A 26,851-nucleotide genomic window follows, 5' to 3' on the forward strand; every position below is an offset into this window, starting at 1 on the left:
TATATTTAAGTCCTTTGTATGCATTTTCAAATGGTGCAAAACTCATAAACTTTGCAATGAAGAGATATTAATTGCTCTACTGAGCATATTTATGACTCTTCACATTATTTTTTAAAGTTGAAAATTAATTTCTGTATTAGTTTCTAAAATACTGGAGGAAACAATCAGGATGGGATGGGAAGGGACAAAGTGATTCCTATAAAGCCCCTACCAAATATGTTTTTGATGGGCGATGGAAAATGAAGCAGAACACAAAAAATCAACAGTAGCTGCCAAAAAGAAAAATAATATTGCCAGGATTTTACATAATGAAGAGATTTGTATGACAGGTCAATCTCGTAATGTTTACAAAACATGGAATACAAAAACCATTGCTCTATTGAACTTGTGAATAATAAAATCATAAACAAATTAAAAAATTTAAGACAATCTTCAAAAAATAAATCTTCAATTATCAAAAAAATACCTGTCGGTAAAAAAAATTTCTTTTTTTTTAAAAAGATATAAATATTTTTCTTTATATATGAAAGATGTTTCATGAACATAAGTAAAAGATATAAATACAGTATTTTGCAATCTTGCATATATCTCAACAAAAAAAGCAAAGCATTTTTAGCTATTAAATTTTGCAGGGTACTTCAATTGATCAGCCATCATTTTTCAGCCTCAATTTTCTCCAAATAAGACCGAAACATTAAAATATGAAGACACAAGGGTATGAAAATTGAATTTTACTGTTATCATTCTTTTCTCTGGCTTAAAACAGCCTTTGGTTTAATTTAAGATTCCTTATTTTATAATCATTATTACCATAATACTGTAGGTAATCATTACCATAACAAATTCTGTAGAACTTAGCTTGACATATTTAGATAATAAAAGATGGGTTGAGACTTGTTTTGGGGTTAATAAATAAATATATATATATATCAGCAATACTAAAATTTCCCCGTCAATGCATTCCCAATTTATGTATCTTAAGAATTTTTCCAAGCCTCTGTTTTGCAGTTGCTTCTCCTTTCTTTGGCTTTTTACCTAGAAAAATAGAAAACAAATACTGTCATAATCTACGGAATCCTAACCTGGAAAATATATGAATAAGATACTACAAATTTAATACCGATTATTCCTTCATGTCCTTCTTTCTTCATCTTTTTTTAAAATTTCTTTTCAAGATTATGTAACTGTATACAACAATGATCAAAGAATTAATTCAATCAAAATAGCCATAGACATACCATGACATTTAACATTTTTAACATGACCTTTAACATTTTAACTTTTTATGCTGTTGTAAACCATACTTACGTTTGTTAGCACTGTCTGACAATGAACCACCAACTTTGTTGACTCCTGGCCGGAATGCTGAACCTATATTGAAACATTGTAATGTAATTTTTTATATTTCAAATTTCTTTTTTACAGCAAATCAAATAATTGTTAATAATGGATACTTGGCAACTGAATATAGTGTACATTAATACAAAAGAAGCTAATTACAGATTTTTTTTCTGAACAAAAACATAGCAAATTAATAAAACTGTTTATTTGAAGCAACAATAAAGACAAACATACAAACCTGAATGAGTTGGTGAGAGAAATGAGCTAGATGTACTGGCAATGGAATCTAAATCCAATTTAGGCTTCTTTTTGTATGGACGTTTTACTTTCTGAAAGTTATAAGAACAAAAAAATTGATAAATTTGAAAATACAGGAACCATTCATTGCAAATTCATGATCACAATTTATAAATCAATATTCATAGTTTATACCTTCTCAGTCTTAGCAAACAACATAAACAATAACGAAACAGGTAAAGTGAAATGTAATAATATACACATATAAATAACTTTTGAAAGGATTTTCGTTTTAATAGTAAATGTCAATCTTAATCATTTCAATGACTATGGGTGGGTAGAACCAGCACTCTTCCATGAGTATGCCAGATAGTTTCCCCTAATAAGAAAACATAAACAAACTTACATGTATAAAGGCAAAACATCTAAGCTCTTGCAAACTGAATTATTGGAAATAAAAGTCTGTAATTTACATATCCTGCAGTACAAAACTTTCCTGAACAAAATTGCTACCAAACTACAAATGGTATTGGTCAGATAACAACACAGTCAAACTGGCTAGGTTCTATGTCTGTCTTAATTTTGTCAAGCTCTACACAAAGTTAACTTACAGGGGCTGAGGTAATTTTGGCAGCAGACTGTTCCAAACTATTTTTCACAGATTCTTTAGCTACACCTTCTCTATGAGATCTTTCTCCTAATGGTACAGATATATTAACTCTTGCTGTAATCACAAAAATTAAATCATTTCAAATGAAAATGACAAGACTATACCTGCAACAAAATGTTATACAATAACAGACAGTATTTTAATCTTTATATGAATCAAGTCTTGAATAACAGGTTAATGACATATAAGGCAGTTCATTATTTACAAATACATGTACATGTATTGGTTAAAGTCCTTATGTGCAAGTCAATGTAACCCATGGAGACAGCATGTGGATAGTGAGAGAAATGAACTTTCAAAGGTTGTTACTTTCAGTCTGTCCTGCACTGCCAATGGGACCAATCAATTAATGACAATCAATAAAATGCCGTGCTTGAAAATACCTAAATTAGAAGTTCAAGAGCATTTTAAAAAGACGAACAAATGTTTCTAAAATTTTATACATTTTTTATGCTTATTTTTACACAGCTTTAGTCATATCTTGACAGTAAGTCCACATAAACAACTTTTCTGAATAACTAACCAGTAATTTCCAGTTTTGAAAGAAGTATGAAAGATTATTAAATGCTGCCTCATATACCATTTCTAATTGATCTGATTGCTAAAATATTGTCAAAATATCATAAATAATAAGCAATACAAATTGGTCAAAATGTATAATTAACAATAAATCAAATTATACTAGTATGTGTGTGAGAGTAAAAATGTTCCCAGATTAAACTAATTAAAGTTTACATTAAATACTGAGAAAAATACTATCTCAGAGGCATTTATAAATATTTATGTTTCTACCTTTCGGGTTCCATGTTGTATCCTTGCTAGGTTTACTGTGACCTCTCATGACCTGATCTTGTTCATCTTCATCCATCTCCAGGGTAGGATAAACTATAAAATAAATACATATATCAACATTGCCTCTTCTTATGCACTTACTCTTTACATAGTGCTTCATAGAAAATAACCTTCTACAGTCTTTGAATAAATTTTTTCCTTTCAATATAATAATCGCCCGATGATAGCCAATTGCATGTTGCAGCTACTGTGTAGCACAAGACAAAAAAACTATCACAAGCCAAATCGTGTTTTTTATTCAAGGGCCATAACTCAGCCAAAATGATTATCGGAAAACCCATCTTATATGCACAACAACTTAGTAGCAGGCGACATAAAAATGGATGATCAATAAATTCAGTCTGAACATACCCTTGTGTTTGACATGTTAATTTTCTATAAAATCTATATTGTGTTCTTCATAATGTTGTAAATTCTAAAACCAGCTCAATTTCTGGAGACAATATGAGGGAAATATTTGTTAAACCATGATACTCAAATCTATTCACCTGTTTAAAACTCAATGCTTATGAAATTCTTGGACAAAATCAAAAATGAAAATTGCATACATAAATGTAATATCCATCCACTCATGGTGTCGAGAAACTATGTATAGATGAAAAGGTAGACACTATATTTTATAAAGCTGCTTACCAAACTCATCATCTTGATAGCACTTTGACAGTTTCTCCTCCTCATCTTCTTCAGCTAGAGCACTCCGAGATCGTATTCCCTGACGTCGACTCTCAGCACGAGAAAACAACTGCATCCCGCCAAGTCCTCCACGACTCATTGATAACATACCCTGTATAGCTTCTCTCATACTTGGTGACGGAGCTCGTCTATATAACAGATTGTGAATATCATACATTAAATCATTGCTACAGTAATCATAAAATCCTATCTTTATCTCTACTTTAAAAAAATGGCAGTGAATTGAATATTTCTGATTCTCCCTTTATTTGAATGTAATAGTCAAATAAGACCTTTATTCTATTATCTTCTTTATATCATGCAATAACCAACAAGGACACTATGATGCTAAACCTAAATTTTTGGTCTTTGGAACCGCTTACAAAAATTAATTGCTTCCTTTGAAGATAAACACTATAATGCAAAGTGAGTAAAGCAAATCTGAAAAGGTTCACATTTCACACAATAATGCTTAAGTATACAGATTTTATATCTGTATCTCACAGAAAAATTTGCTCTCACAACTGACCATTTAATCCCAACATCAAACTTACCTTTTGAGGGTCCCAGAGACTCCCATTTCTAAATCTTGGGGTCTCATATAAAACATGAGATATCAGAAGGACAGCACACTTGAATATTTTTGGTGCTTGATAGTAAAACAAGTCTAAATACAAAAGCCTAAATAAATTTTGAATTAACAGAGAAAGATTTTATTGCCAAAATATAGACATGTATGACATCATCACGAGTCTTTGATAAAAAATCAGTTTTGAATATCACAAAGTTTTATATTTCATTCAAAATCCATGCCAGAGTTATGGGTCTTGAAAAGTGAGCTTCAAGTATAACTCAAAAACATGAATTAAGTTTGAAGTAAATACCTTCACTAGTTTTACAGATTGTTGTTGCATGCAAAACTTTAACCAAGAATTTATTTAAGATCACAAAGGTCCATAATTCATATCATAAGGCATGATATAAGCAATAACTATCAAGATTTTCACAACCCAACTAAGGCTTTAGACATTCTTTGTATTTTTATGTTTTATATTTGTGTATAATTCTTGTGCACAAAACGTTACAAAAATCTCGGAAACACTCACTCTACATCTTCATCAACTGTGAATGCTGTTTCTGTACCATATCCACTAGCTTCTAATATATCCGCTATACTCCCATTAAGTCCACCTCTTATTGTAGGTATATTCCGCCGTAACTCTTGTTCAAGACTAGATTCACCTCCTTCCGCACTAAGCGGTTCAACTTTTCCTATAGTTGATGGAGAATTACTTAAGGCTGACTGGTTTATAATATCACTTAATGTCAAATCACTTTTCACTATGGAAGGTTCTGATTTTATTGTCCGTGAACTTGCTATAGCACTGAGATCGGTGTGTGATGAGATGGGTTCGGACTTTGGCGGCAATAATGTCGAAATCGGTGGCACAGTTATTGTCTGACGAGATGTGGGTGGACGATTTAATTGCATGTTTGGTGATTTCTTTTGTTGCATGTTTGGTGATTTCTTTTGTTGCATGTTTGGTGATTTTGGCGAAAACTGCGATGGCTGACTTTTCGGTTGATCATGTGACTTAGACTCTGTCTCTGTTGCTGAAGTTTTAGATGAGGCCGGAGGATGATGGCCTGTCAAATAAGAAAACAAATCATTATATCTACATGCTTTACATATATTTTTTTAAGCACTCACAGCAATGTAGCAAAATCATAAATGAAAGACTGCATCAGAAAATATTACTTTTTTCTGATGGAAAAATTAAAACAGTCAAAATTGAAACACTTTGATGTGGTTGCATAATTATGCTAAAAATCCAATATTTAAGTAAATTATGATGCCACCTATCAAACATGATATAAAATAACTTTATGTAAAACCATATGCTGCTAGCAAACTAACCTGACATTATTATTTAGTTTGAATTTGTAGCCTAGTCAGGTATACTAATTATTTTTTTTAGTTTTGTCAAGATTAGCTTCTAATGACAGAATTGGGCTCAAGGATATGTTAAGTTTAAAAAGTTTAGACCTAATCTACTATACTCAACTGTATAGTGGTATGTCAACTAGTTTGACACTTAAATCAAAGTAAGTTCTAAATACACTACAGGTTCGTTCTGTGGTTTTAGAACCACACCATACAATTTAGTCCTTTTTATTTGTAATCTTAACTGGTAAAAATCTTAACTTGCATATAACATAATAATTCTTGGTGACTTTAACACTTATTCTAGCCATTAAATCAATATTGGGAGGTAAAAATATCTATGATGATTTATCTTGAAAACATTTTTTGAGGGAACAAAAATGAAGAAGGGAAAAGGACCATACTGCCCATGTTTCGTTGTTTTCTGGATTTAAAAATTTTTACATAAAAAGAAAGAAAAAACTAACATGAAAGTTTGAGCTTAAGTTTGGGTTGTTTAGTTTTCCGTGATTTGCTGGGGTTCTCATCTACAACAAGGCTTTCTTCATCACTGTCATCTTTATCACTGCCACTGACAAAAGGCTGGAACTCCCCTTTCTTTGCCTTACGTTCACTGAAAATAATTATATATATTCTTCCTGTAATATATTTTTGATATAAGTGGGAATATGGCAACTTTCTAGCTTTTGGTGTTTTTATTGAGATTTTATTGCAGGTTCTGATTTGTAAAGGTCTTATTAATTTTGCAACTTTCTATACTAATGGACGGGGATGACAGGTATCATTCAGTGCATTATGCATGCATTATTTCAGACACAAGAGAGCGCTTGAGGTGAATCATAAACCTTACAAAACTAGTTAGATTGCTTCCTAACATGAAAGAATTCAAAACCATTATTTTTATCAAACCTTTAAAGTGGCCCACTAGACAACAATACCACTACCCATTACAATCATCTTACTTCTCTGATTTTACTTAGGGAACCTTATTGTTTCTGTCACAAAGTTATTATCTACATAAGTCTATATAATAAAAGTGACCCAGATGTTGCAGGCAATTTCATATATAGAGGATATTGAATGAGTGTAGTTTAATACTAAATTTATTGAACTCATTGAATAAAATCATATTATGCGAGCCTCTGGCGAGCATAATATTGTTTTATTCAACTCGTTCAATAAATTTAGTATTGAATCTACACGAATATAATATTCTATTTATCACATAATATAAAATAAGAACAATAAACTGTAAAAATAAGTAATTTTTCAACAACGCGCCTATAGTGTAACGCTAACATTAGCAAGCTTTAACGCTATGTTTCTATATAGCGCAAATGACGTCACGTCAAAGTTTTATTACACTAGTGTAATATCGTTTTTATTAAATGGCTTTATTACAATCCTGCGCCGCGGTTTATGTGATAAAAGAACATATGATAAAAACAAGACTTGCAGACAACACACTCCACTTTTCTCAGTGTTGGATAGTGATATAAAAGCAAAATAGAACAGGGGGAATAATTCTGCAAAAGTGCATAACAGAATAATCTGCCCTTGAATTATGCATTTAACTTTTGCACTCCTCACATAATCTATAAATGTATATTTTTTTTAAAATTTTTGATCCACTTACCTAACAATTTTACCATTTGAGACTTTTAGAGTAAGAGAATGGCGGGAGGCAATTTTATCTGGAGATTCATTTCCTGATGAGTCGGTGAAGGCACCAGCTTTTGGTAGCCGAGAATTCTGCGATGAATCTTCATCATCCTATAAATAAAATTTGAAACATTTGCTCTTCAGACATAAATATTTTGATTCTAAAATTAAATTTTTAAAGTTTACATAAAAATAAAATAGCCTATAGTAATGGGTTTTACTGGCACATGATCTTTTAGCATAGATCTGAATGTACCTATTTTTCATTACTTGACTTTCTTTAAGACTACATTAACAAGTCAATCTCTTAATTTCCTTATCAAATAAATTACATTACCATATCTCTTCAAATAAATCATTTGTCAATGTCAATAATTACTTTCTTTCCAGTTTCCTCACATTTGCTTTCAGATTTTTTTACTACAAATTTTCACCTCGAAATTATAGATATTTTTGCGTTCCCTGTCCATCTCTTCCAGTTTGCTCTGTGTGTGCATATCAAGTATATCTAATCCCTCTATTTTCTTTGCCACTTCTTTTTTCTTTTTCTTCCTCTTTCTCTCTATCCGTGCCTTAGGTGTTGCTGATTTCTGTTCAGATTACAATAGAAATTATCGGTGTAGAACTGTTGAGTCTTTTAAACCATAAAATAGACTCTTTGAAAACCTTTTAAATGTTGAAGGCCAAGATTTGTTGAATCAGTTTTAAGTATAAAAATATAGTACATGTAATGGTATAAATCAACTAACTGTCCATGCCCCACATTTCCCACCTCCCTGGTACCAACTATACTAGAGTTCGGCATTTTAAAACATTAAAATCATACATTATACACCATTATGTAAAAGATGAGGTGAGTGTTACTAATTAAATAAAACAATTTTTTAGCCACCTGCATCAGAGAGCACAATGGTAGAAAAATATATATGATATCTTAATTATCTTAAGCAATAATAAATGAATTAATATCATTCTTTACTATATTTTTCATCAATTTTTTTTCCTTTCTTGTGTGTGGTTTTTTGTTGTTGGATCGAAAGTTGAACTTATGTCTTATATTCTATATAAACTTGAAGAGAGCTACTGATCAAAATATCATCTTAAGTTAAGTTTTTCACATTTTGTATACATCTTCAATTATTTTGGCTCAAAATGCAGCTTTCAGTATCCCATTTGCTGATACATGTATTTATATTATATCTACAACTATATAAAATAAACAAAGAAAATGACACAGATTGCTAGAATAATTAAGTTTCTCAGAACAATACAACTATTACCCTCAAATAATTTTTACAATCTCATACTGTTTAACTGAATAAGCAAACATTAAATCTTACCACTGGATCTTCACATGCTTTTACATCCTTCCCAAGATCCTTCAGAAGACGGCCATATTGAATATGTTCAGGTACATCATGTTTTGCTGACTTTATAAACTAATAACATAAAATCATACAGGTAAAAATATAAGTCTACTACAAAAAATAATCAAAATTAAAGTTGATATATAATGATTAACATATTATTTCTGTGTTAAAAGAAAATAATTTAATGATCAAAGAAATATGCACAATTGAAACTATAAATTTTAAATCATCACATTAAAAAAGAAAACAAAGAAAGAAAGAAAAAGAGCACCGCTAGGCGGAGCATAATATGCCCGAAAGTGTTTTTTTTTCTTTACTAAGGATGAAGCATTTGTAAGACATTACATAAATTCAATAAAGTATTACCTCCTTCAAATAGCAATCCTCCTATAAAGTTTGAATATTGTGGGCCAAATGGAACTTCAGTTATGCTCTGGAAACTGTTTTTAGTTTTGAGGTAATAGCTACCTTGAACTTTGACCGTGTGACCCCAAAATCAATAGGGGTCTTCTACCCAATATGGACAATCATCCTATGAAGTTTCAACACTATGGGCCAAATAGAAAGTAAGTTATGTTCTGGAAACTTTTTTCAGTTTCAAAGTAATAGTGACCTTGACCTTTGACCTTGTGACCCCAAAATCAATAGGGGTCTCCTACCCAATATGGACAATCATCATATGAAGTTTGAACACTGTCAGCCAAATGGAACTTAAGTTATGTTCCGGAAACTGTTTTAAGGTCATAGTGACCTTGACCTTTGACCTTGTGACCCCAAAATCAATAGGGGTCTTCTACCCAATATGGACAATCATCCTATGAAGTTTGAACACTGTCGGCCAAATGGAACTTAAGTTATGCTCCGGAAACTGTTTTTTAGTTTTAAGGTCATAGTGACCTTGACCTTTGACCTTGTGACCCCAAAATCAATAGGGGTCTTCTACCCAAAATGGACAATCATCCAATGAAGTTTGAACACTGTCGGCCAAATGGACCTTAAGTTATGCTCCGGAAACGGTTTTCAGTTTTAAGGTCATAGTGACCTTGACCTTTGACCTTGTGACCCCAAAATCAATAGGGGTCTTCTACCCAATATGGACAATCATCCTATGAAGTTTGAACACTGTGGGCCAAATGGAACTTAAGATATGCTCCGGAAACTGTTTTCAGTTTTAGGGTCATAGTGACCTTGACCTTTGACCTTGTGACCCCAAAATCAATAGGGGTCTTCTACTCAATATGGACAATCATCCTATGAAGTTTGAATGTTGTGGGCCAAATGGAACTTAAGTTATGCTCCGGAAACCAAATTGCTAACGGACGGACGGACAGACGGACGGACGGATAGACAGACGGACGGACGGACGGACGGACAGACGCCCGGGGGTATAACATAATATGCCCGAAATTCTTTCGGGCATATAAAAACTTTAGGAGTTTTTCACCATTTTCGCAAATTCTGAATACCGTTTTGAAAATTTTATTTTAAATCATGTCTACAGTTTTAGTAACAATATTATATCAATTACAACAGTTTTCATTTCTATTAATGAAGGAAAGATCAGTGTAAAATGCACAATACAGTGTTCTAAACATAACAAAATAGAAAATAATTAAATGAATATGAAACTAATGAATGAGTTTTTGAAAATGATCCATGGGAAGCTTTCACATAAAATTAACAAGTATGTAAACTTTAATTTATGCGAAAAGGTTACAAACTAAAGACACTAGAGAAACATAGTTCCAAATTGTCCTGATTTAAGAATATAATGAAATATTAAACTATGGTTTAAAACACATCAATATTTATATACAAGTCTTTAAGTTTTACAGACCAAAGAAACCCTTGACCAGTTTGGCCTTAATTTGCCAGCCATAAAGTTAAATTACATCAAATTACTATCAAATTATTTAATCGTTTCCTTGCTGGAAACAAATGTGATTAGCCTATGACACAGCCAGCCTTCCAGTCTGGCAATACTGTTGATAACTCAATTTTTGTATTTTGTTATTGCAATCCCTTAATTTTTGAATAAACTTTTCCATAGTCAAAGCTGGCCAAATCCATTTCACAAAGTCAGCAAGCTGAGGCTGGCTTTGGAAATATTTAAGGCTAAAGCAGGAAGCTTTCGCATTTTACTTAAACATTAAATTGGTTTCAGGAAAGAAGCAAATTTCCTCAAAATGTAACAGTTAAGTGCAGCATCACTTCATAAGATGTGATATAATCCAGTATTGAGTTGGTCCTTTTTTCTGACATGTAAAACTTACCACCTATAAACTGTTGTACTAGGCTAGCCAGATGACAAAAACACAGAGACAAAATAATGATGTATAATGAATAATTATGACATGATATAAGGTGAAACTGTTATATTTCAGAAATAACATGATATGAGTCCAAAGAACACTTATGCCCCAATATTCCAGTGCTTTGTCAGTCTACTGATATACAGCATGACAGTGTGACAGACAGACAGGGGAATATCTATTAACTCCATCTCAAGTTGGGGCATAAAAATCCAAGAACTCTGATTTTTAACATAACTATGGTTTCAACACAATTTTTTCACAATGATAAAAAAAAACACTTAAATTTTTAACACAAACATCCTTCAGATTAATCTTATTTTGAATAGCTGATTGGAGAATTCATTTTTTCTTTAGAATGACCTTAAAATTAAGTCCTTTTAGTGTGATATAGAACTTTGAGCTGTAGTTGTTTTCACAGAATAAAAAACACCTTTATGAACTATATAGCCTAAGCACATGTATATGGGGCACATTCTGACATAAAATCAAGTTTATGTTCTTATTATTTTTCTCATTATCTCCAATAATCATATAACAACCTAAGCAGACTGTTTTATACAAGCATCGTGCACTTCAAGAGAGAGATGTTCTTAGCAAAAGGAAACAAGATAAGTATGAAAGACTAACACAGTCTCGTCAATGTAAGCATTTCAGCCAATCATTTTTAGAATTTTTTTAAGCAAATTTTCAGCATCAAGTGTTCAGGTCAAACATAACTAAATCTTGATATAACAAGCAATTATCATAGTATTGCAAGCAATCCATAAGTCCCCTACCAGTTAGAACCCCATCAACATTCTGAAGGGCCATTGGCCATTCACAAATGTTTCAATTTTTCTCAATTTTAAGTAAATTTGTTGGAAGTTCTTTAAAAGTGATCACAGGAAACAGTTTTTATGAACAGACAGACAGACGGACTGAAGGACACTCTAAAGTTAATATTTGAAACATCCCTGTTACCAAAATATAACATTTTAAAAGCAAAATTCTTAAAGAGGAGATAACCCTTGAATTAAAGATGCAATTTCATATAAATTTTCAGATCTTTTTGACTAATCACAAATATTGTTATATTTGCCATGTTTTAAGCCTATTTGTTGCCATAGCAACTGATATTTTTTCAAAATAGAAAGAACAGATAAGACATGCATAATCTCAAGACTGCTATCTACCCATATGTCAAGTTTCATAAAAATATTTCCAGTACTTTTTGGGTTATCACTGGATCCAGTTTATGTGTAAAATTTGCCATATTTTCAGTCTATTTGTTGCCATAGCAACCAGAATTTTCAACATAGGAAAAAAAGAAAAGGATGTGCATAATCTCCATACTGCCATCTATCCATATACCAAGTTTCATAAAAATATTTCCAGTATTTTTTGCGTTATCACTGGATCCAGTTTATGTGTAAAATTTGCCATATTTTCAGACTATATGTTGCCATAGCAACCAGAATTTTCAACATAGGAAGAAAAGAAAAAGACGTGCATAATCTCAAGACTGCCATCTACCCATATGTCAAGTTTCATAAAAATATTTCCAGTCCTTTTTGCTTTATCACTGGATCCAGTTTATGTGTAAAATTTGCCATATTTTCAGCCTATTTGTTGCCATAGCAACCAGAATTTTCAACATAGGAAGAAAAGAAAAAGACGTGCATAATCTCAAGACTGCCATCTACCCATATGTCAAGTTTCATAAAAAATTTTCCAGTACTTTTTGCGTTATCACTGGATCCAGTTTATGTGTTAAATTTGCCATATTTTCAGCCTATTTGTTGCCATAGCAACCAGAATTTTCAACATAGGAAGAAAAGAAAAGGATGTGCATAATCTCCATACTGCCATCTATCCATATACCAAGTTTCATAAAAAATATTTCCAGTATTTTTTGCGTTATCACTGGATCCAGTTTATGTGTAAAATTTGCCATATTTTCAGACTATATGTTGCCATAGCAACCAGAATTTTCAACATAGGAAGAAAAGAAAAAGACGTGCATAATCTCAAGACTGCCATCTACCCATATGTCAAGTTTCATAAAAATATTTCCAGTCCTTTTTGCTTTATCACTGGATCCAGTTTATGTGTAAAATTAGCCATATTTTCAGCCTATTTGTTGCCATAGCAACCAGAATTTTCAACATAGGAAGAAAAGAAAAAGACGTGCATAATCTCAAGACTGCCATCTACCCATATGTCAAGTTTCATAAAAAAATTTCCAGTACTTTTTGCGTTATCACTGGATCCAGTTTATGTGTAAAATTTGCCATATTTTCAGCCTATTTGTTGCCATAGCAACCAGAACTTTCAACATAGGAAGAAAAGTAAAAGACATGCATAATCTCCATACTGCCATCTATCCATATACCAAGTTTCATAAAAATATTTTCAGTACTTTTCAAGTTATCGCGGGATCCAGTTTTGTGGACGGACGGACTGACGGACTGACAGACAGACGGACGGACGGACAGACGGACGGACAGACGGACGGAGGGTAAACCTAAAGTCCCCTCCGGTAAACCGGTAGGGGACTAATAAGCTCTTATCTCACTCTGAAAGACTTGAAAATTTTATATTTATCATCATTAACAACTGATATATTTGATATGATTCATGCACAATGTAATGTATATGCCAATGAGATGAATGGTGATATATGCATGATATCATAACTGACAAGCAAAACTGCAGATTATACCATTATTCATGCATGATTATACATAAGGTGAAAATAGTCAAAATACATGGTATATCAAACTGGGTGTAACAGACAAAAACACCATACGAAGATGTCTATATAATTGCAGAGGAAACAGACCAGAAAATATTATTAAGTCAGAAAAAAAGCCCAAGAAAAGTCTTAGTTAAAAATGACATAATGACATGCAGTTTCTTATCTCAATATGATAGTTATAGAGGATATTGAATGAGTTTAGACTCAATACTAAATTTATTGAACAAGTTGAATTAAATCAAATTATGCGAGCCTCTGGCCATCATAATATTGATTTATTCAACAATTCCAATAGGTTTAGTACTGAATCTACACAAATATATTATTCTATTTACATATCTAAAACAAGAATGGTTTATAGTAAAAAAAAAAGTCTTTTTTCACTGACGCTCTTATAGTGTAAAGCTTACATTGTGTGCTTTAAAACTTTTTTGTATTTAACGCAAATGATGTCATTAGTTATGTTACACAAGAGATAGGTTTGTCTATGGTTTACTATTTTATGTTCTATCTTAACTACATCACTGTTAAGGCAACTTTTCAGATTTACTGGTGAGCAAAATCTGTGACACTTGTTTCATAGGTAGTAGTATTGAGTGTATCATAGACAAGGCAGAATTTGACCCTACAATAGTGTTTGAAAATGATTTAAAATTAACGACTTGCTAACCTTAACCAATATTCCATGGAGAACATTGGAAGTAATAAGGAATCCCAAAAAAGCAATGCTATGCTATTCAGGCAAAACCATGTGTAGCAAATTCTACTGCAGACAGCATTATGCTAGCTAAACAAGCAAATTTTCGAAAAATAAGAAAATTCCAGATATCCCAAAAAACAGATTTGCTTAATTATCTACTTGTGTGAGCAAACACTAAGCGGTATAATTCATATTTAATGTTTCTATAAGGTAAAACAAACAATTTTCTAAAAGCATTATATAAAGACACAAATGTTAGATATATTATTATTCTGTTTTAATCACCCATAAAATTAAAGCTGATTATATTGCATATAATTCCTATTTCATACTACAGTAATATTTTTCTTCCAGCTAAGACAAGTAGTTGCCTTAGGTACCCCTTAGGTTTCTAGACATGGATTTATGCTTTCTATTTTGATATAAACAAAACTCAATAAAAAGAGATAACTTTTAGAACAAATAAAACTGAAGACTAACACCCCTAAACAGAGGGTGAGACAAACTTTGTTAGGAATAATGATAAAAAACACACTTTGAAAAAAACTTCAAATACAACAGAAAACATGGAAACTTTGTCTTAGAGACAAGAAAAATATTATCTTTCAGGAGTAAAACACTCACTAGTGTCTGGTTGAGCTAGTATGCATAAAGAGAAAAATACAACAATTCAATAATATATAGCAAAGTCTAACTAGCATCTTCAAAGAACAGGAAGTACATTTTCTGCATTCCTAGACTTTTATAGTGTTAACACTTAGAAAACTTTTCTCTAGATATTAACATTCAGAATATTCGGATAACATATTGACTTATACCAGCATCTTATTGCAACAACCTAATAATGTAAAGGAGTGCAAATAGCACTGCCCTTGCATAACAATGCCCTTAAGTTTATGTTGTACTAGAAAGTAAGAGAGAGCGAGCATTATTTGTTTCAAGCAGAGCTTTGCATTTTTTCCACATAGAAGCAGTGTAGTAATTCAATGCCACATCCAATTCACAGCAATAGTCTCAGCACTCAAATTGAACATCTTACATTCAATATAAAACTTTGATATGTGAAACTTTATTTACTTCCCATGTAAAACAAATTTAGAGATTTTTTTATCCTAAAAAATTACCTTGATTTTCTTTTATAAATTATGTATAACCAAAATGAAATTTATTCTGTTTAATGTATCTGTATTTTTATACAGTCTACAAAGGAACTATATTTAAGCTGTTAACTTTACGGTTTTACTAAAAAATTGCTGAGCAAGCATTTATAGAAAGTTGAATAGACATCATGTTACGACAGGAAAGGATCTTGCACTTATCTTTTTGTACATTTAAATGATTCTTCATTCTATATTCTTATACATCATTAATTGGTTTAACCTTGAAAGGCTTTGTTTTTATATATAATAATCTTTCATTTGTTCTAATTTACACATAAATTAGTTGCATAAGCTTGAGTAGGATATCATTTTATAATTTTTCAAACACTTAAGTTGTACAACCTTGAAATAGTCCTTCCAAAAAGTAGTATAACCTAGAAAATAGCTTTCAACTGTTTTTCTTCACACATAAAAGTTATAAAACCTGAAGTGGAGCCCTCATTTTACAATTATTCAAATAATGAAGTTGTAACTTGTATAACCTCAAGTGGATCCCTCATGTTACAACTTTACACATAATGAAGTTGTATAACCTCATGAAGATCTGTCATGCATAATAAAGTTCTATAACCTTGAGTGGATCTCTCCTTAATTACTTTATACATAATAAAGTAGATAAACATTACGAGAATCTTCTATCTGTCATAATTAAAAATTATTTTTACACATAATGTGCAAAGTTCAGAAATGTTAAAACTGGTTATAACAGTCCACCGCATATTAGAAAATACTTTGAGCTACTTAATACAGACATAATTATACAACAGAATTATAAGACACCTACATCTTTCCTCTGTGTCCATGACCTTAGATGGAAAACTAACGCCTTGGCACCTTCAAATATATAAGCAGGTGGCTTTTTCCCTTCATCTATATAATCTGTGAAGAAAAAATGTTAAAAATGATATAAAACAAAGAAAATACCATAATTGTCCTTAAAGTGTCTAAAAGTTAGATACACATGAACAAACTTTCCCTTTTGGTGTTAAAAAAGTTGTAAGAATATTTAAGTTAAACACATTTCACACAAATTTTTCGTCATGAAGACTTGATAATTTGTATCAAGTAGTTTTTTGCTACATTTTTTAATTACTCAAACCTTCAGCATTCATGCAATCAACTTATGCTGCTTTGACTATGAATCTAATTCTTGTCTTAAATATCAAAAGTTCCAAGCAGTATAGAATCTAGACTGATCCCAGTGAAACGCACAATTTTTAAATTACTGACGTATAACTTCATTTTTCTCAGTAATGCCATTTGCTGACACTCATAAAGATATAAAGAAATATAATGAAAATACCATTGTGTTTGATATAAAAATTGTCATAAAATGTCATTTATCAATATAAAATGTTTAGAAGTATTAAATAAAATAAGACTAACATACCTCGCATAGTATCAAGAATCTGTTTGGCAGCATACCAATTAATAGTTTCATATGATGGAAACAAATATTTCTCTGATGTCTTCACTCTCTTCTCTATTGCGTAAACCCTATACATAAATATAACAAGAGCCGGTTGAACCGGGTGATGCTCCCCGAATAGGTTTTGGACACAGGAAGGTATACCTCTTGTTCTGTCAGAGTTATGTCACAGACAAAGTTCAAAGTGTAAAAACAACCCAAATGTTGTGCACGACACATTGTCTTAATATGGTGATCATTTTTGTGAAATAGTTGTAAAATCCGACTTCAAATAACAAAGTTATGCGCCGTACATGATTTTGCTGCAAGGTCATGCTGTGACCTTGACCTTCAAGGTAGCGACCCAAATGTTGCATGCAACACATCGTCTCAATATGGTGATCATCTCTGTGAAATAGTTGTTAAATCCGACTTCCAGTAACGAAGTTATGGGCCGGACACGATTTTGCTGCAAGGTCATGCCGTGAACGTAACCTTCAAGGTAGCGACCCAAATGTTGCATGCAACACATCGTCTCACTATGGTGATCATCTCTGTGAAATAGTTGTTTAAATTCCACTTCCAGTAACGAAGTTATGGGCCGGACACGTTTTGCTGCAAGGTCATGCCGTGACCTTGACCTTCAAGAAAGCGACCCAAATGTTGCGCGCATCACAATGTCTTAATATGGTGATCATTTCTGTGAAAAAGTTGTAAAATCCTACTTCAAATAAGGAAGTTATGGGCCAGACACGATTTTGCTGCAAGGTCATGCTTTGACCTTGACCTTCAAGGTAGCAACCCAAATGTTGTGCGTGACACGTCATCTTAATATGATGATCATTTCTGTGAAATAATTTTTAAATCCTACTTCAAATAGCGAAGTTATGGGCCGGACACAATTTTGCTGCAAGGTCATGATGTGACCTTGACCTTCAAGGTAGAGACCCAAATGTTGCGTGCCACACGTCGTCTCAATATGGTGATCATTTCTGTGAAATAGTTTTAAAATCTGACTTCAAATAACAAAGTTATGGGCCGGACACGAATTCGGGACGTACGGACGGACGGACAACCCGACGACTATATGCTCCCCCGAAATTTTTCGGGGAGCATAAAAATATGTTGTGCCAAAACTTAAAAGGAAAATGTAATAACGTAACACATTCTGTATTATTATAAGTTAATTTTCAAGCACATACGAAGAATCCTACCTGCAAGGTGGTTCACTAGCATAAATTCTATGTGTTAAATTGTTTCATATCTTGATAGATTGTTGAAACACTTCTACTTTAACACTAATAATCTCTAATGCCAAAACATCTTTAAAATATTCTTAAATGAGAAATATCAAGTGTTGTCATAGCAATATGTAAGTCCTTTTAAGGTTTAATCTATTTTCAGCTCTGGTGAAATAGTGGTGCTATAAAAATAAAGATAATCATACATTTTCCAAGAAGCATAAAACTTACTCTAATTGTAAAGGTACATTGTAACTATGAAGAAAATTTCCACCAAAGACGAGTGAATCTATTGGTGTGAACACTGCATGGATCCAGCCAGTAGGTATGAAGATCGTGTGGCCTTGTTTCACAACACATTTATAACATTTGTCAACTTGATCACCAAAGAATAGCTCACTTTGATTGGAGGCACTTAACCACGTCTCATAAAGGCAGAGATTTGCTGTAGTTGGACGAATCAGGAAGAACACTTTCTCACCCTGTCAATATGAGAGTTAGTATGAATTTTAATCTCAACATATGATATGGTATAAAAACTGTGACAGTTTTGTTTCTTCTCAAATTAAGCAAATCATTTATAAATTGTATTGCATCCTTGCAAAGAAACAAAGCAAAGGCCTTTGCAGTCAGAAATAATATGAAGTGACACAGTTATTATGAGGTACAACAGTTAAGTTAACATCAGCGATATTATTAATTGAGAACAGAAATGATATCTTTTCATTATCACCTTTTAAAGCTGCAAGCCTCCAGATGAGCAAACAAGAGGGCCATGATGGCCCTGAGGTCGCTCACCTGTATATAGGCCCCCCCCCCAACGTTGCAGAGCCAATTTAACCCAAGGGCTTTTATTTGCACAAACTTGGTAGACACCCATAAGAAGATGTTTCATGCTAAACATTTAAGCTCTAGCTCATTGGGCTTTTTAAAAGAAGATTTTTTTTAAGTTTTTACTATACACATATAGTTAAAAACAATGACACCCCTGGGGCCGGGCCAGTTTTGACCCCAGGGCTTTTATTTGAACAAACTTTGTAGACACTTACTAGAAGATGTTTCATGCTAAATATCTTAACTCTAGCTATTTGGGTTTTTTCAAAGAAGATTTAAAGTTTTTGCTAAACACATATAAAGAAAATCAATGACCCCCGGGGCGGGGCCAATTTTGACCCCTGGGCTTGTATTTGAACAAACTTGGTAGACACCTATTAGAACATGTTTGATGCTCAATATCTTAGCCATAGCTCTTTGAGTTCTTTAAAAGAAGATTTTTTAAGTTTTTACTATATGCATATAGGGAAAATCAATGACCCCCCGGGGCGGGGCCAATTTTCACCCCAGGGCTTTTATTTGAACAAAATTGGTAGACACCCATTAGAACATGTTTCATGCTAAATATCTTAGCTCTAGCTCTTTGGGTTCTTTAAAAGAAGATTTTTTAAGTTTTTACTATATGCATATAGGGAAAATCAATGACCCCCCGGGGCGGGGCCAATTTTGACCCCAGGGCTTTTATTTGAACAAACTTGGTAGACACACACTAGAAGATGTTTCATGCCAAATATCTAAGCTCTAGCTCTTTGAGTTCTTTAAAAGAAGATTTTTTAAGTTTTTACTATATGCATATAGGGAAAATCAATGACCCCCGGGGCGGGGCCAATTTTCACCCCAGGGCTTTTATTTGAACAAACTTGGTAGACACCCATTAGAACATGTTTCATGCTAAATATCTTAGCTCTAGCTCTTTGGGTTCTTTAAAAGAAGATTTTTTATAGTTTTTACTATATGCATATAGGGAAAATCAATGACCCCCCGGGGCGGGGCCAATTTTGACCCCAGGGCTTTTATTTGAACAAACTTGGTAGACACTCACTAGAAGATGTTTCATGCCAAATATCTAAGCTCTAGCTCTTATGGTTTTTTAAAAGAAGATATTTAAAGTTTTTTCTTTCGGTTGCCATGGCAACCAGAGTTTTGCATGGAATTAAATTCTTTGAACATTTTTTAAAGGTGACCACCAAAGGAACATTCCTGTGAAGTTTGGATGAAATTGGCTTAGTGGTTTATGAGGAGATGTCATTTAAAGTAAAAGTTTACGGACGGACGCCGGACGGACGGACGCCGGACGAAAAGCGATCACAAAAGCTCACCCTGTCACTTTGTGACAGGTGAGCTAAAAATAGTTCAATAAAATCAAAACTGAGAAAAATGTATTAAGACTTTAGGAAAAGTAAAAAGATTCAAAATTCTAGTAAAAGTTTAAATGTTATGTGCGATTAATGACCTATTTTTCAGCATTTATAACTATATTTCTACTGCATTTCTAACGCAGTAAGGGCTATTTTTGTATATTTTACCCTCTTTTTGGTAACTTACACGGGTTGGAAGTGCCATTGATAATGCGTAAATTGCATTCTTTTGGTAACTTTACAATAATATACTTTTAAATACATTTTCAAATTTTCATGAAAATTAGCATGAATCTGGAGGCGTGCTGCTTTAAATAAGATATTTTTGGGAATAATGTTTTGATGTTTACACACTATTAACCCTTTGGATTAGGAGCAGCATTAAAGGCATAAATGGTCTGATAAAAAAAACAGTTAATTTTAAACATACCTTAAGTACATGATACCATACAGAAGTTCCACCAAAGTCAATATGGAAGTCAGTAAAGCTGTCCCGTACACCCATCAGACAATATTTATGCACCTCTGGTTTTGTATACGTACAATCATCTGGTAAAGTCTCTGGCCAGACTCCATTAGATACCCAGCTAACCTCTCTAACAGCTTGTGGTACAGTGACCAAATCAGACATTCTAAAAATTCAATATCAGAGGATAAAAAGCAGCTGCTAAAGTAACAATTGGAAATTTAAAATGATTCAGACGGAGATTAAAGGGTTTAAAGAATCCAGAGTTTATACCTTGCTTTTTTAAAAAGTGGCTAAAAAGTGTTTATAGATTTATTTTTTTTACAATTAACAACACTGGAATACAATTAAAAGAGCAAGTATTCTGAACGAAATTACTAAAAATATCTAGCAATCATTAAGATCTGGAAGTTATAAATTATAGTATTATATGTAAAGAAGGTCTACTCTAGCTTAAGGTTCAGAGCCAACTTAATTATGCCTTTGAAATGTTCAATAAAAGTGATAAAAGCTGTTAAAGTGGAAAATTTGTGAAGAAAAATGAAAATTATAAAAAGTTTCACTTATCAATTACAATCATAACATTATCACATTTAAAGAAACAGACAATTTTTGTAAATCTCTTTAGTAACAAACCATATATCAAATTTAATTACAAACATAAAATTATCACATTTAAAGAAACAGACAATTTTTGTACATCTCTTTAGTAACAAACCATATATCAAATTTATTGTGTTCATACTTAGTTTTAGAGAACTCAAGACTGATGACATTGAAGATTTTATTTCTGTTTGGACTGTTGTAGTACTCGGTCCATTCCCTCATTAACATTTTATAGTCTTCTTGTCTTGCTACATCTATAACATCTATCTCTCTCATTGAACCTATATAAAAATACATATGGAAAACACATAAAACAACGAGACGATTCTGTCACAAACTAGTTAAACTTGCATATTTGCAAGTTTAAATTTGAAACAAGCAATGATTACATGCAACTCATCTCAAGATAAGTAATTGATTTATATTATGATAAAGCCTGTCTAGTTCTTGATGCTACTTGTAAAAATATTACCATTTTATTTCCTATTCAGTAGCAGTTTCATCAATATTTGATTTTCAGTCATAAACCTGTGGCAAAATAGAAATGTGTATTCATTGATCAAGTCCTCATTGATCAAGTCCACACTCCCATGACTGTTTTTAGACATTGTAACCCACATCGTTAAGTTTTACATGTACACTTGTATCACACATTACATCTTGAATTTATACACTGTTTTAAAGTGTTTTAACTTAAAATACATAATCATTTGCTAAACATTTAAATAAACTAGAAAAAAATGCATTAAGCCATGGTAATAGGGCATCTGTCTCAGCTTTTCCTGGAGAAAAAGACAATAAACTGTCTCTCCTAAATTATCATACCCATAAGGTGTAGAAATATCAATATTCTGCAAAATGTATGGGTTACTTACTCAAAGGAAGAAATCTAAATCATAATGATAAAACATACTCTTAACAGACAATACAAGATGTTTGCTTCACACAAACTTACCCACATAATCCTCTACATCTTGAATAGTGAAAGTGGCTGGTGGAAGTGTCATGCCAAGTCCATCTGTACTCTCAAACAATAAAGGGACATCAAAACCATGCTTATCGAAATATATTTTGCCAATGGCATGACCCGGCAATCGTAACACAGGAATTTCATCAGCACTGAAATAGAATAATTCATTGAAATATAACAAAACTTAGAGAAAACAATAATCTATGTACAAAAAAGCCAACTCTTCCTTTTAGTGTAAATATCAAACAATAATATTCAAAATATCCAATTTATCTCATTTTTATTACAATATAAATCAGATATGCAACTGTGTTCCACCCAATATTACAGTACAAGATTGTGGAATGAATATAAAACAATCGATATTAAACTCAGAACACTTGCAATTACAACTTGCCTGTGTGATAAGTATCATTAATGCCCTTGCTGCCAGACCAGTCTCTATACCATTGGTTGTATAATTACAGCATTTTGATACAGAAATTGTTTAAATCAACAGGAGATAATCCAAAGTCAAAGAAGGGCAAGGAAAGTTTATAAATTAAGGAGGATGAAGGTTAAAACATATATCTTACGAGGGGAAAGTCCTTCCTTTCAGTTCTTTGATAAACACAACAGTTCCTGTCTGAACAGCCTTTAAAAACAATTACATAATAGATATGCCATAATGACGATTAAAGATCATACTAAGAAATTCTGTAAGGAATTAAAACACTTTGCTTTAAATTCTATAAAAACTTTATTGTTCAGTTCTATTAGCTGATATCAAATGTTTGAGCCTTAAAATTCTATATATTTCTGAAGATTTGATAATTTTTTATGTAAAAGTTTCTTAGTTGTGAATAAGAAAGTTAAATTTTATCAATACAGCTTTCTTACAGTTCTAACACATGTTTTTTTGTGTGAAATAATTGAACAGAATAATTATAAAACAGAGAAAAATACTATCATTACTATGCTTACTTTAGTAGCACCACTGTCAGAGTAGTCATGTCTGTGCCAATTTCTTCTCTGCTTTACTGAAAATAAAGCAATAACATATTAAGTGTGTATATAACTTATTATAAATCACAATATAACTTAAGAAAAATGTACTTAGATTTTAAGAAATGTAAAAAGATTTAAGATTAAAGTAATAATTTACATGTTATTTGTGATTAATGACTGATTTTGCAGTATATTTCACCATATTTTTACTGCATTACTAACACAGTAAGGGTTATATGTGAATATTTTGACCTATTTTTGGTAATTAATGTGGATTGTAAGTACCGTTTGAGTAGTGAAAAATAACTTCTTTTTTCCCTTCACTACATTTTAATTTAAATTATATTTTTTTAAATTTAAATGAAAATTATCATGAATCTGGAGGCATGCTGCTTTAAAGTATAGCTTTAATAAGTTGACATTAGTCACATTACTTAAAATTATAATGCTATAATGCAAGAAAAATAAATTCTATTTCCATTCTAATATGTTAATAAAAAAAGAGAATTGATTAAAATATGTTGAACTTAGAAGTAATTTTCGTGACATCATTTGGTTTCTTGACTTCACATCTGATGTAATATGATTATGACATGTAAGCATTCCTTTTTATGCTGTGCATATATCATGTTATAATGCACTTGATTGCCCTGTTTGATAGGGGATTAGTGTAAAGCAAGTTATATTCAATTATAACATGGTATTTTTTTCCTGGGAAGGCCAATGATAATAGTTAGTACTGTTGGCCCAACCCATAGTAAGAACACTGAATAATTCTATAGTAAGTACACTGAATAATTCTTTACTTGGTAAAATTGTGAAATTGTATAGTGTGTGTGTGTTTAAAAAAAAAAATATTATCCGGCTATTTTTTTTCTCAATAAAAAGATAAAAAAATAACATTCATCTTGTACTTACAGACTAGTGGACCATGATCAGCTTGACAATTTGGGCAGTGGTAGATTTCTATATCTGGTGCCTGATGTTCAAGAATGCCAATACAACTAAAATGTTAAGCAGAGACATTAAAAAATACAAATCAAAATAATCAGCACTACATATATTTATCAAGGCCTCATCTTTGGGACAAAAAAAAAGAGAGAGAAAATGAGGGGAGTACACATCTGACTTTCTCTTTAAAAGTCCTGTTTATAAAGGTCAAGGTTATAACTGAATAATTAAGCAACAGGTTTTGTCATAAGAGTTCTTTTGTCAAAAGTATGAATCAAATCTGTAAATAAATAACAAAAACTATTGGTGTATTTTTTTTAAGTGCTAGGATGGTCCCCTAAGGTACCATCATTCTTATTTACAAATTAAAGCAAAGATGTGCAAAAAGCGCCTGGAGAACTCCCTGGAATTAATACAAGTGTATCAGATTCCTGGCACAATTATTGGTCGACTTTCCTCACAGGTCTATCTTCAGTGTTCACATCATGTGAATACATACCTTTTAACAAAAAATTCAACAGTCACATCTGAAAATTTATGGTTATATCCTCTTATTTAATTTAATTCTTATACAGCCAAAAAACAAATGGCTGTCACAAAGTGTGCGAAAGCTGATTGGCTAATTCAAATGCAAGCATTTAAATGAGTCAAGTTTCAAACAAAATATTTGCCTATGCCAGACTTCGCGAAACTGCTGAAAAATTTGCCTGACATTCGGTCAGACAAACTTTCAATTCTTGTCTGACCGAAAGAACTTTTGTCTGACCGAATTTTTTCCCCCAAATATATGGTAATACCTTGGTGTTTTTTTTAAAGACATAACAACTTTTAAAATATTTACAACACAATTTTATTCCCTTAAATAAAACATTAGTTTATCCAGATTGATGGACTCACAGGCGCTAGTTACATATATTCAAATATTTTACATAACCAGTCTATATATGTATATAATATAAAACTTTAAAAAGTTTGTTTCAAGACCTGTGGATGGACTCTGTTTGGAAATCAAAACATTCATGATCAAAGCGGCCATTTTTCCATTTACCCACAAATTTTCTTGGCGGGCGCCTGAACTCGTATTCCTTTTGTTTCGCTTTTTTTTCTTCATTGGATAGTTTACGATTTTTGCCAGGCGTAGCGCCAGCGTAATAATGTAGTAACACCGACATTTTGGTCATTGACAGTCGTATGTATCGGACACTTATAATGAAACGGCGAATCAAAACTCATTTTACATTTTTTTATTCAAGGGAGAAAACTCGGTCTTGATCGGTCTTGGATATTTCCCGGTATTCGTACCGGACATAATGTCCGGAACTCCGAAAAAAAATATCGGACCGGCCTGATTTTTGCCGGACATGTCCGACGGTCCGGCAACTTTCGCGAAGCCTGCTATGCACTGCCAGCAAACAAATATATTTTTCAGTTCATAAATTAGGAATCAATCTGTAAAGCCCTTTACTTAACCAGTATGGCAGATAAACAAAAATAGATTGATGTTTGTTTTTTATTTTAAATTGATAACTACATTGTTTGAGAGTTTTTGTTAATGATTGAGCATGATATTGAAAGAAAATTGGATAAACTTTTGAATAATTTCAATAAAGCTTGAGATAAAAGACATTTTTTTAATTTATATTATGCGAAGTGTTTCGGAGCAAAAACTTTTAGTTGTCGGGCTTGTCTGACATAAACTATAACAAGCCCGTGACATCTGATATACTGGACAAGCTAGTCCCCAGTCTCAAAATTTATACTGTGCTGATTTATTCACTAATTTTTCTAAATTTTCAACAGCAGATCTATTTCAAAAGTTAATTTGTAATAACATTAGTATCAGGAGCATGATTATGAGTAACGTGTAATAAATGACATGATATGAACGGCACATATTCGGGGAAAATTATTCAATTGAAAAAATAGCATAATTTCGTGATTTTTTGCAGCTTTGTTTTGTTTAAAGTTAAGTGACCTACATACGAAATGCGCATTGTACAGAGTAACCATATACTCTATTTCATGCCTACCTTCCGTGGAACCAATCTTTGCATATGTCACACTCTATCATGAACTCATTTTCATTGTATGGTTGTCTACAAATGCAATAAAGTGTATCTTTATCTTCGTCCGACGCCATGTTGACTATTTTGACAGCGGAAGTCTTTCAATGCGCATGCGCAGATTTACAGACGCTTGTCGGATGGAGACGTTCAAAAATTTGTAGACACCGTAAAATTGTCAGATAGGGCTACATTTGATAGCGAAAAAAAGTTACTGCATGCTTTTTCTATTTCTTATTATTTTTTAAAAATCTTAAATGTCATATATGACAACTATTAAATAATAACAAACATGGTAGATCTATG

At 32.1% G+C, this 26,851-nt stretch overlaps 1 protein-coding gene across 2 annotated transcripts; it reads right to left on the bottom strand.

Annotated features, from left to right (window-relative positions):
* Positions 1 to 799: 799 nt before the first annotated feature.
* Positions 800 to 26,645, bottom strand: LOC132734351 (lysine-specific demethylase 7B-like). 2 transcript variants are annotated; one of them, XM_060721078.1, is made up of 22 exons: positions 26,513 to 26,645; positions 24,450 to 24,535; positions 23,508 to 23,563; positions 23,120 to 23,178; positions 22,530 to 22,693; positions 21,714 to 21,855; positions 20,933 to 21,134; positions 18,542 to 18,792; positions 17,052 to 17,158; positions 16,446 to 16,540; positions 15,126 to 15,140; positions 8,720 to 8,818; positions 7,814 to 7,969; positions 7,354 to 7,490; positions 6,185 to 6,330; positions 4,879 to 5,419; positions 3,734 to 3,921; positions 3,041 to 3,133; positions 2,190 to 2,302; positions 1,580 to 1,670; positions 1,309 to 1,371; positions 800 to 1,035 (listed from the first exon to the last, which is right to left on the bottom strand). In XM_060721078.1, the coding sequence occupies exons 1-22, from the start codon at positions 26,620 to 26,622 to the stop codon at positions 953 to 955; spliced, it is 2,997 nt and encodes a 998-aa protein (XP_060577061.1). In that variant the 5' UTR covers positions 26,623 to 26,645; the 3' UTR covers positions 800 to 952. The 2 variants fall into 2 exon arrangements, with proteins under 2 accessions (XP_060577061.1, XP_060577068.1); XM_060721085.1 differs by lacking the exon at positions 15,126 to 15,140.
* Between the last annotated feature and the right edge of the window lie 206 nt (positions 26,646 to 26,851).

The sequence above is a fragment of the Ruditapes philippinarum genome, unplaced genomic scaffold (genome assembly GCF_026571515.1).
Source record: "Ruditapes philippinarum isolate M1 unplaced genomic scaffold, ASM2657151v2 ctg642_1_1_1_1, whole genome shotgun sequence".
Taxonomy (NCBI): domain Eukaryota; kingdom Metazoa; phylum Mollusca; class Bivalvia; order Venerida; family Veneridae; genus Ruditapes; species Ruditapes philippinarum.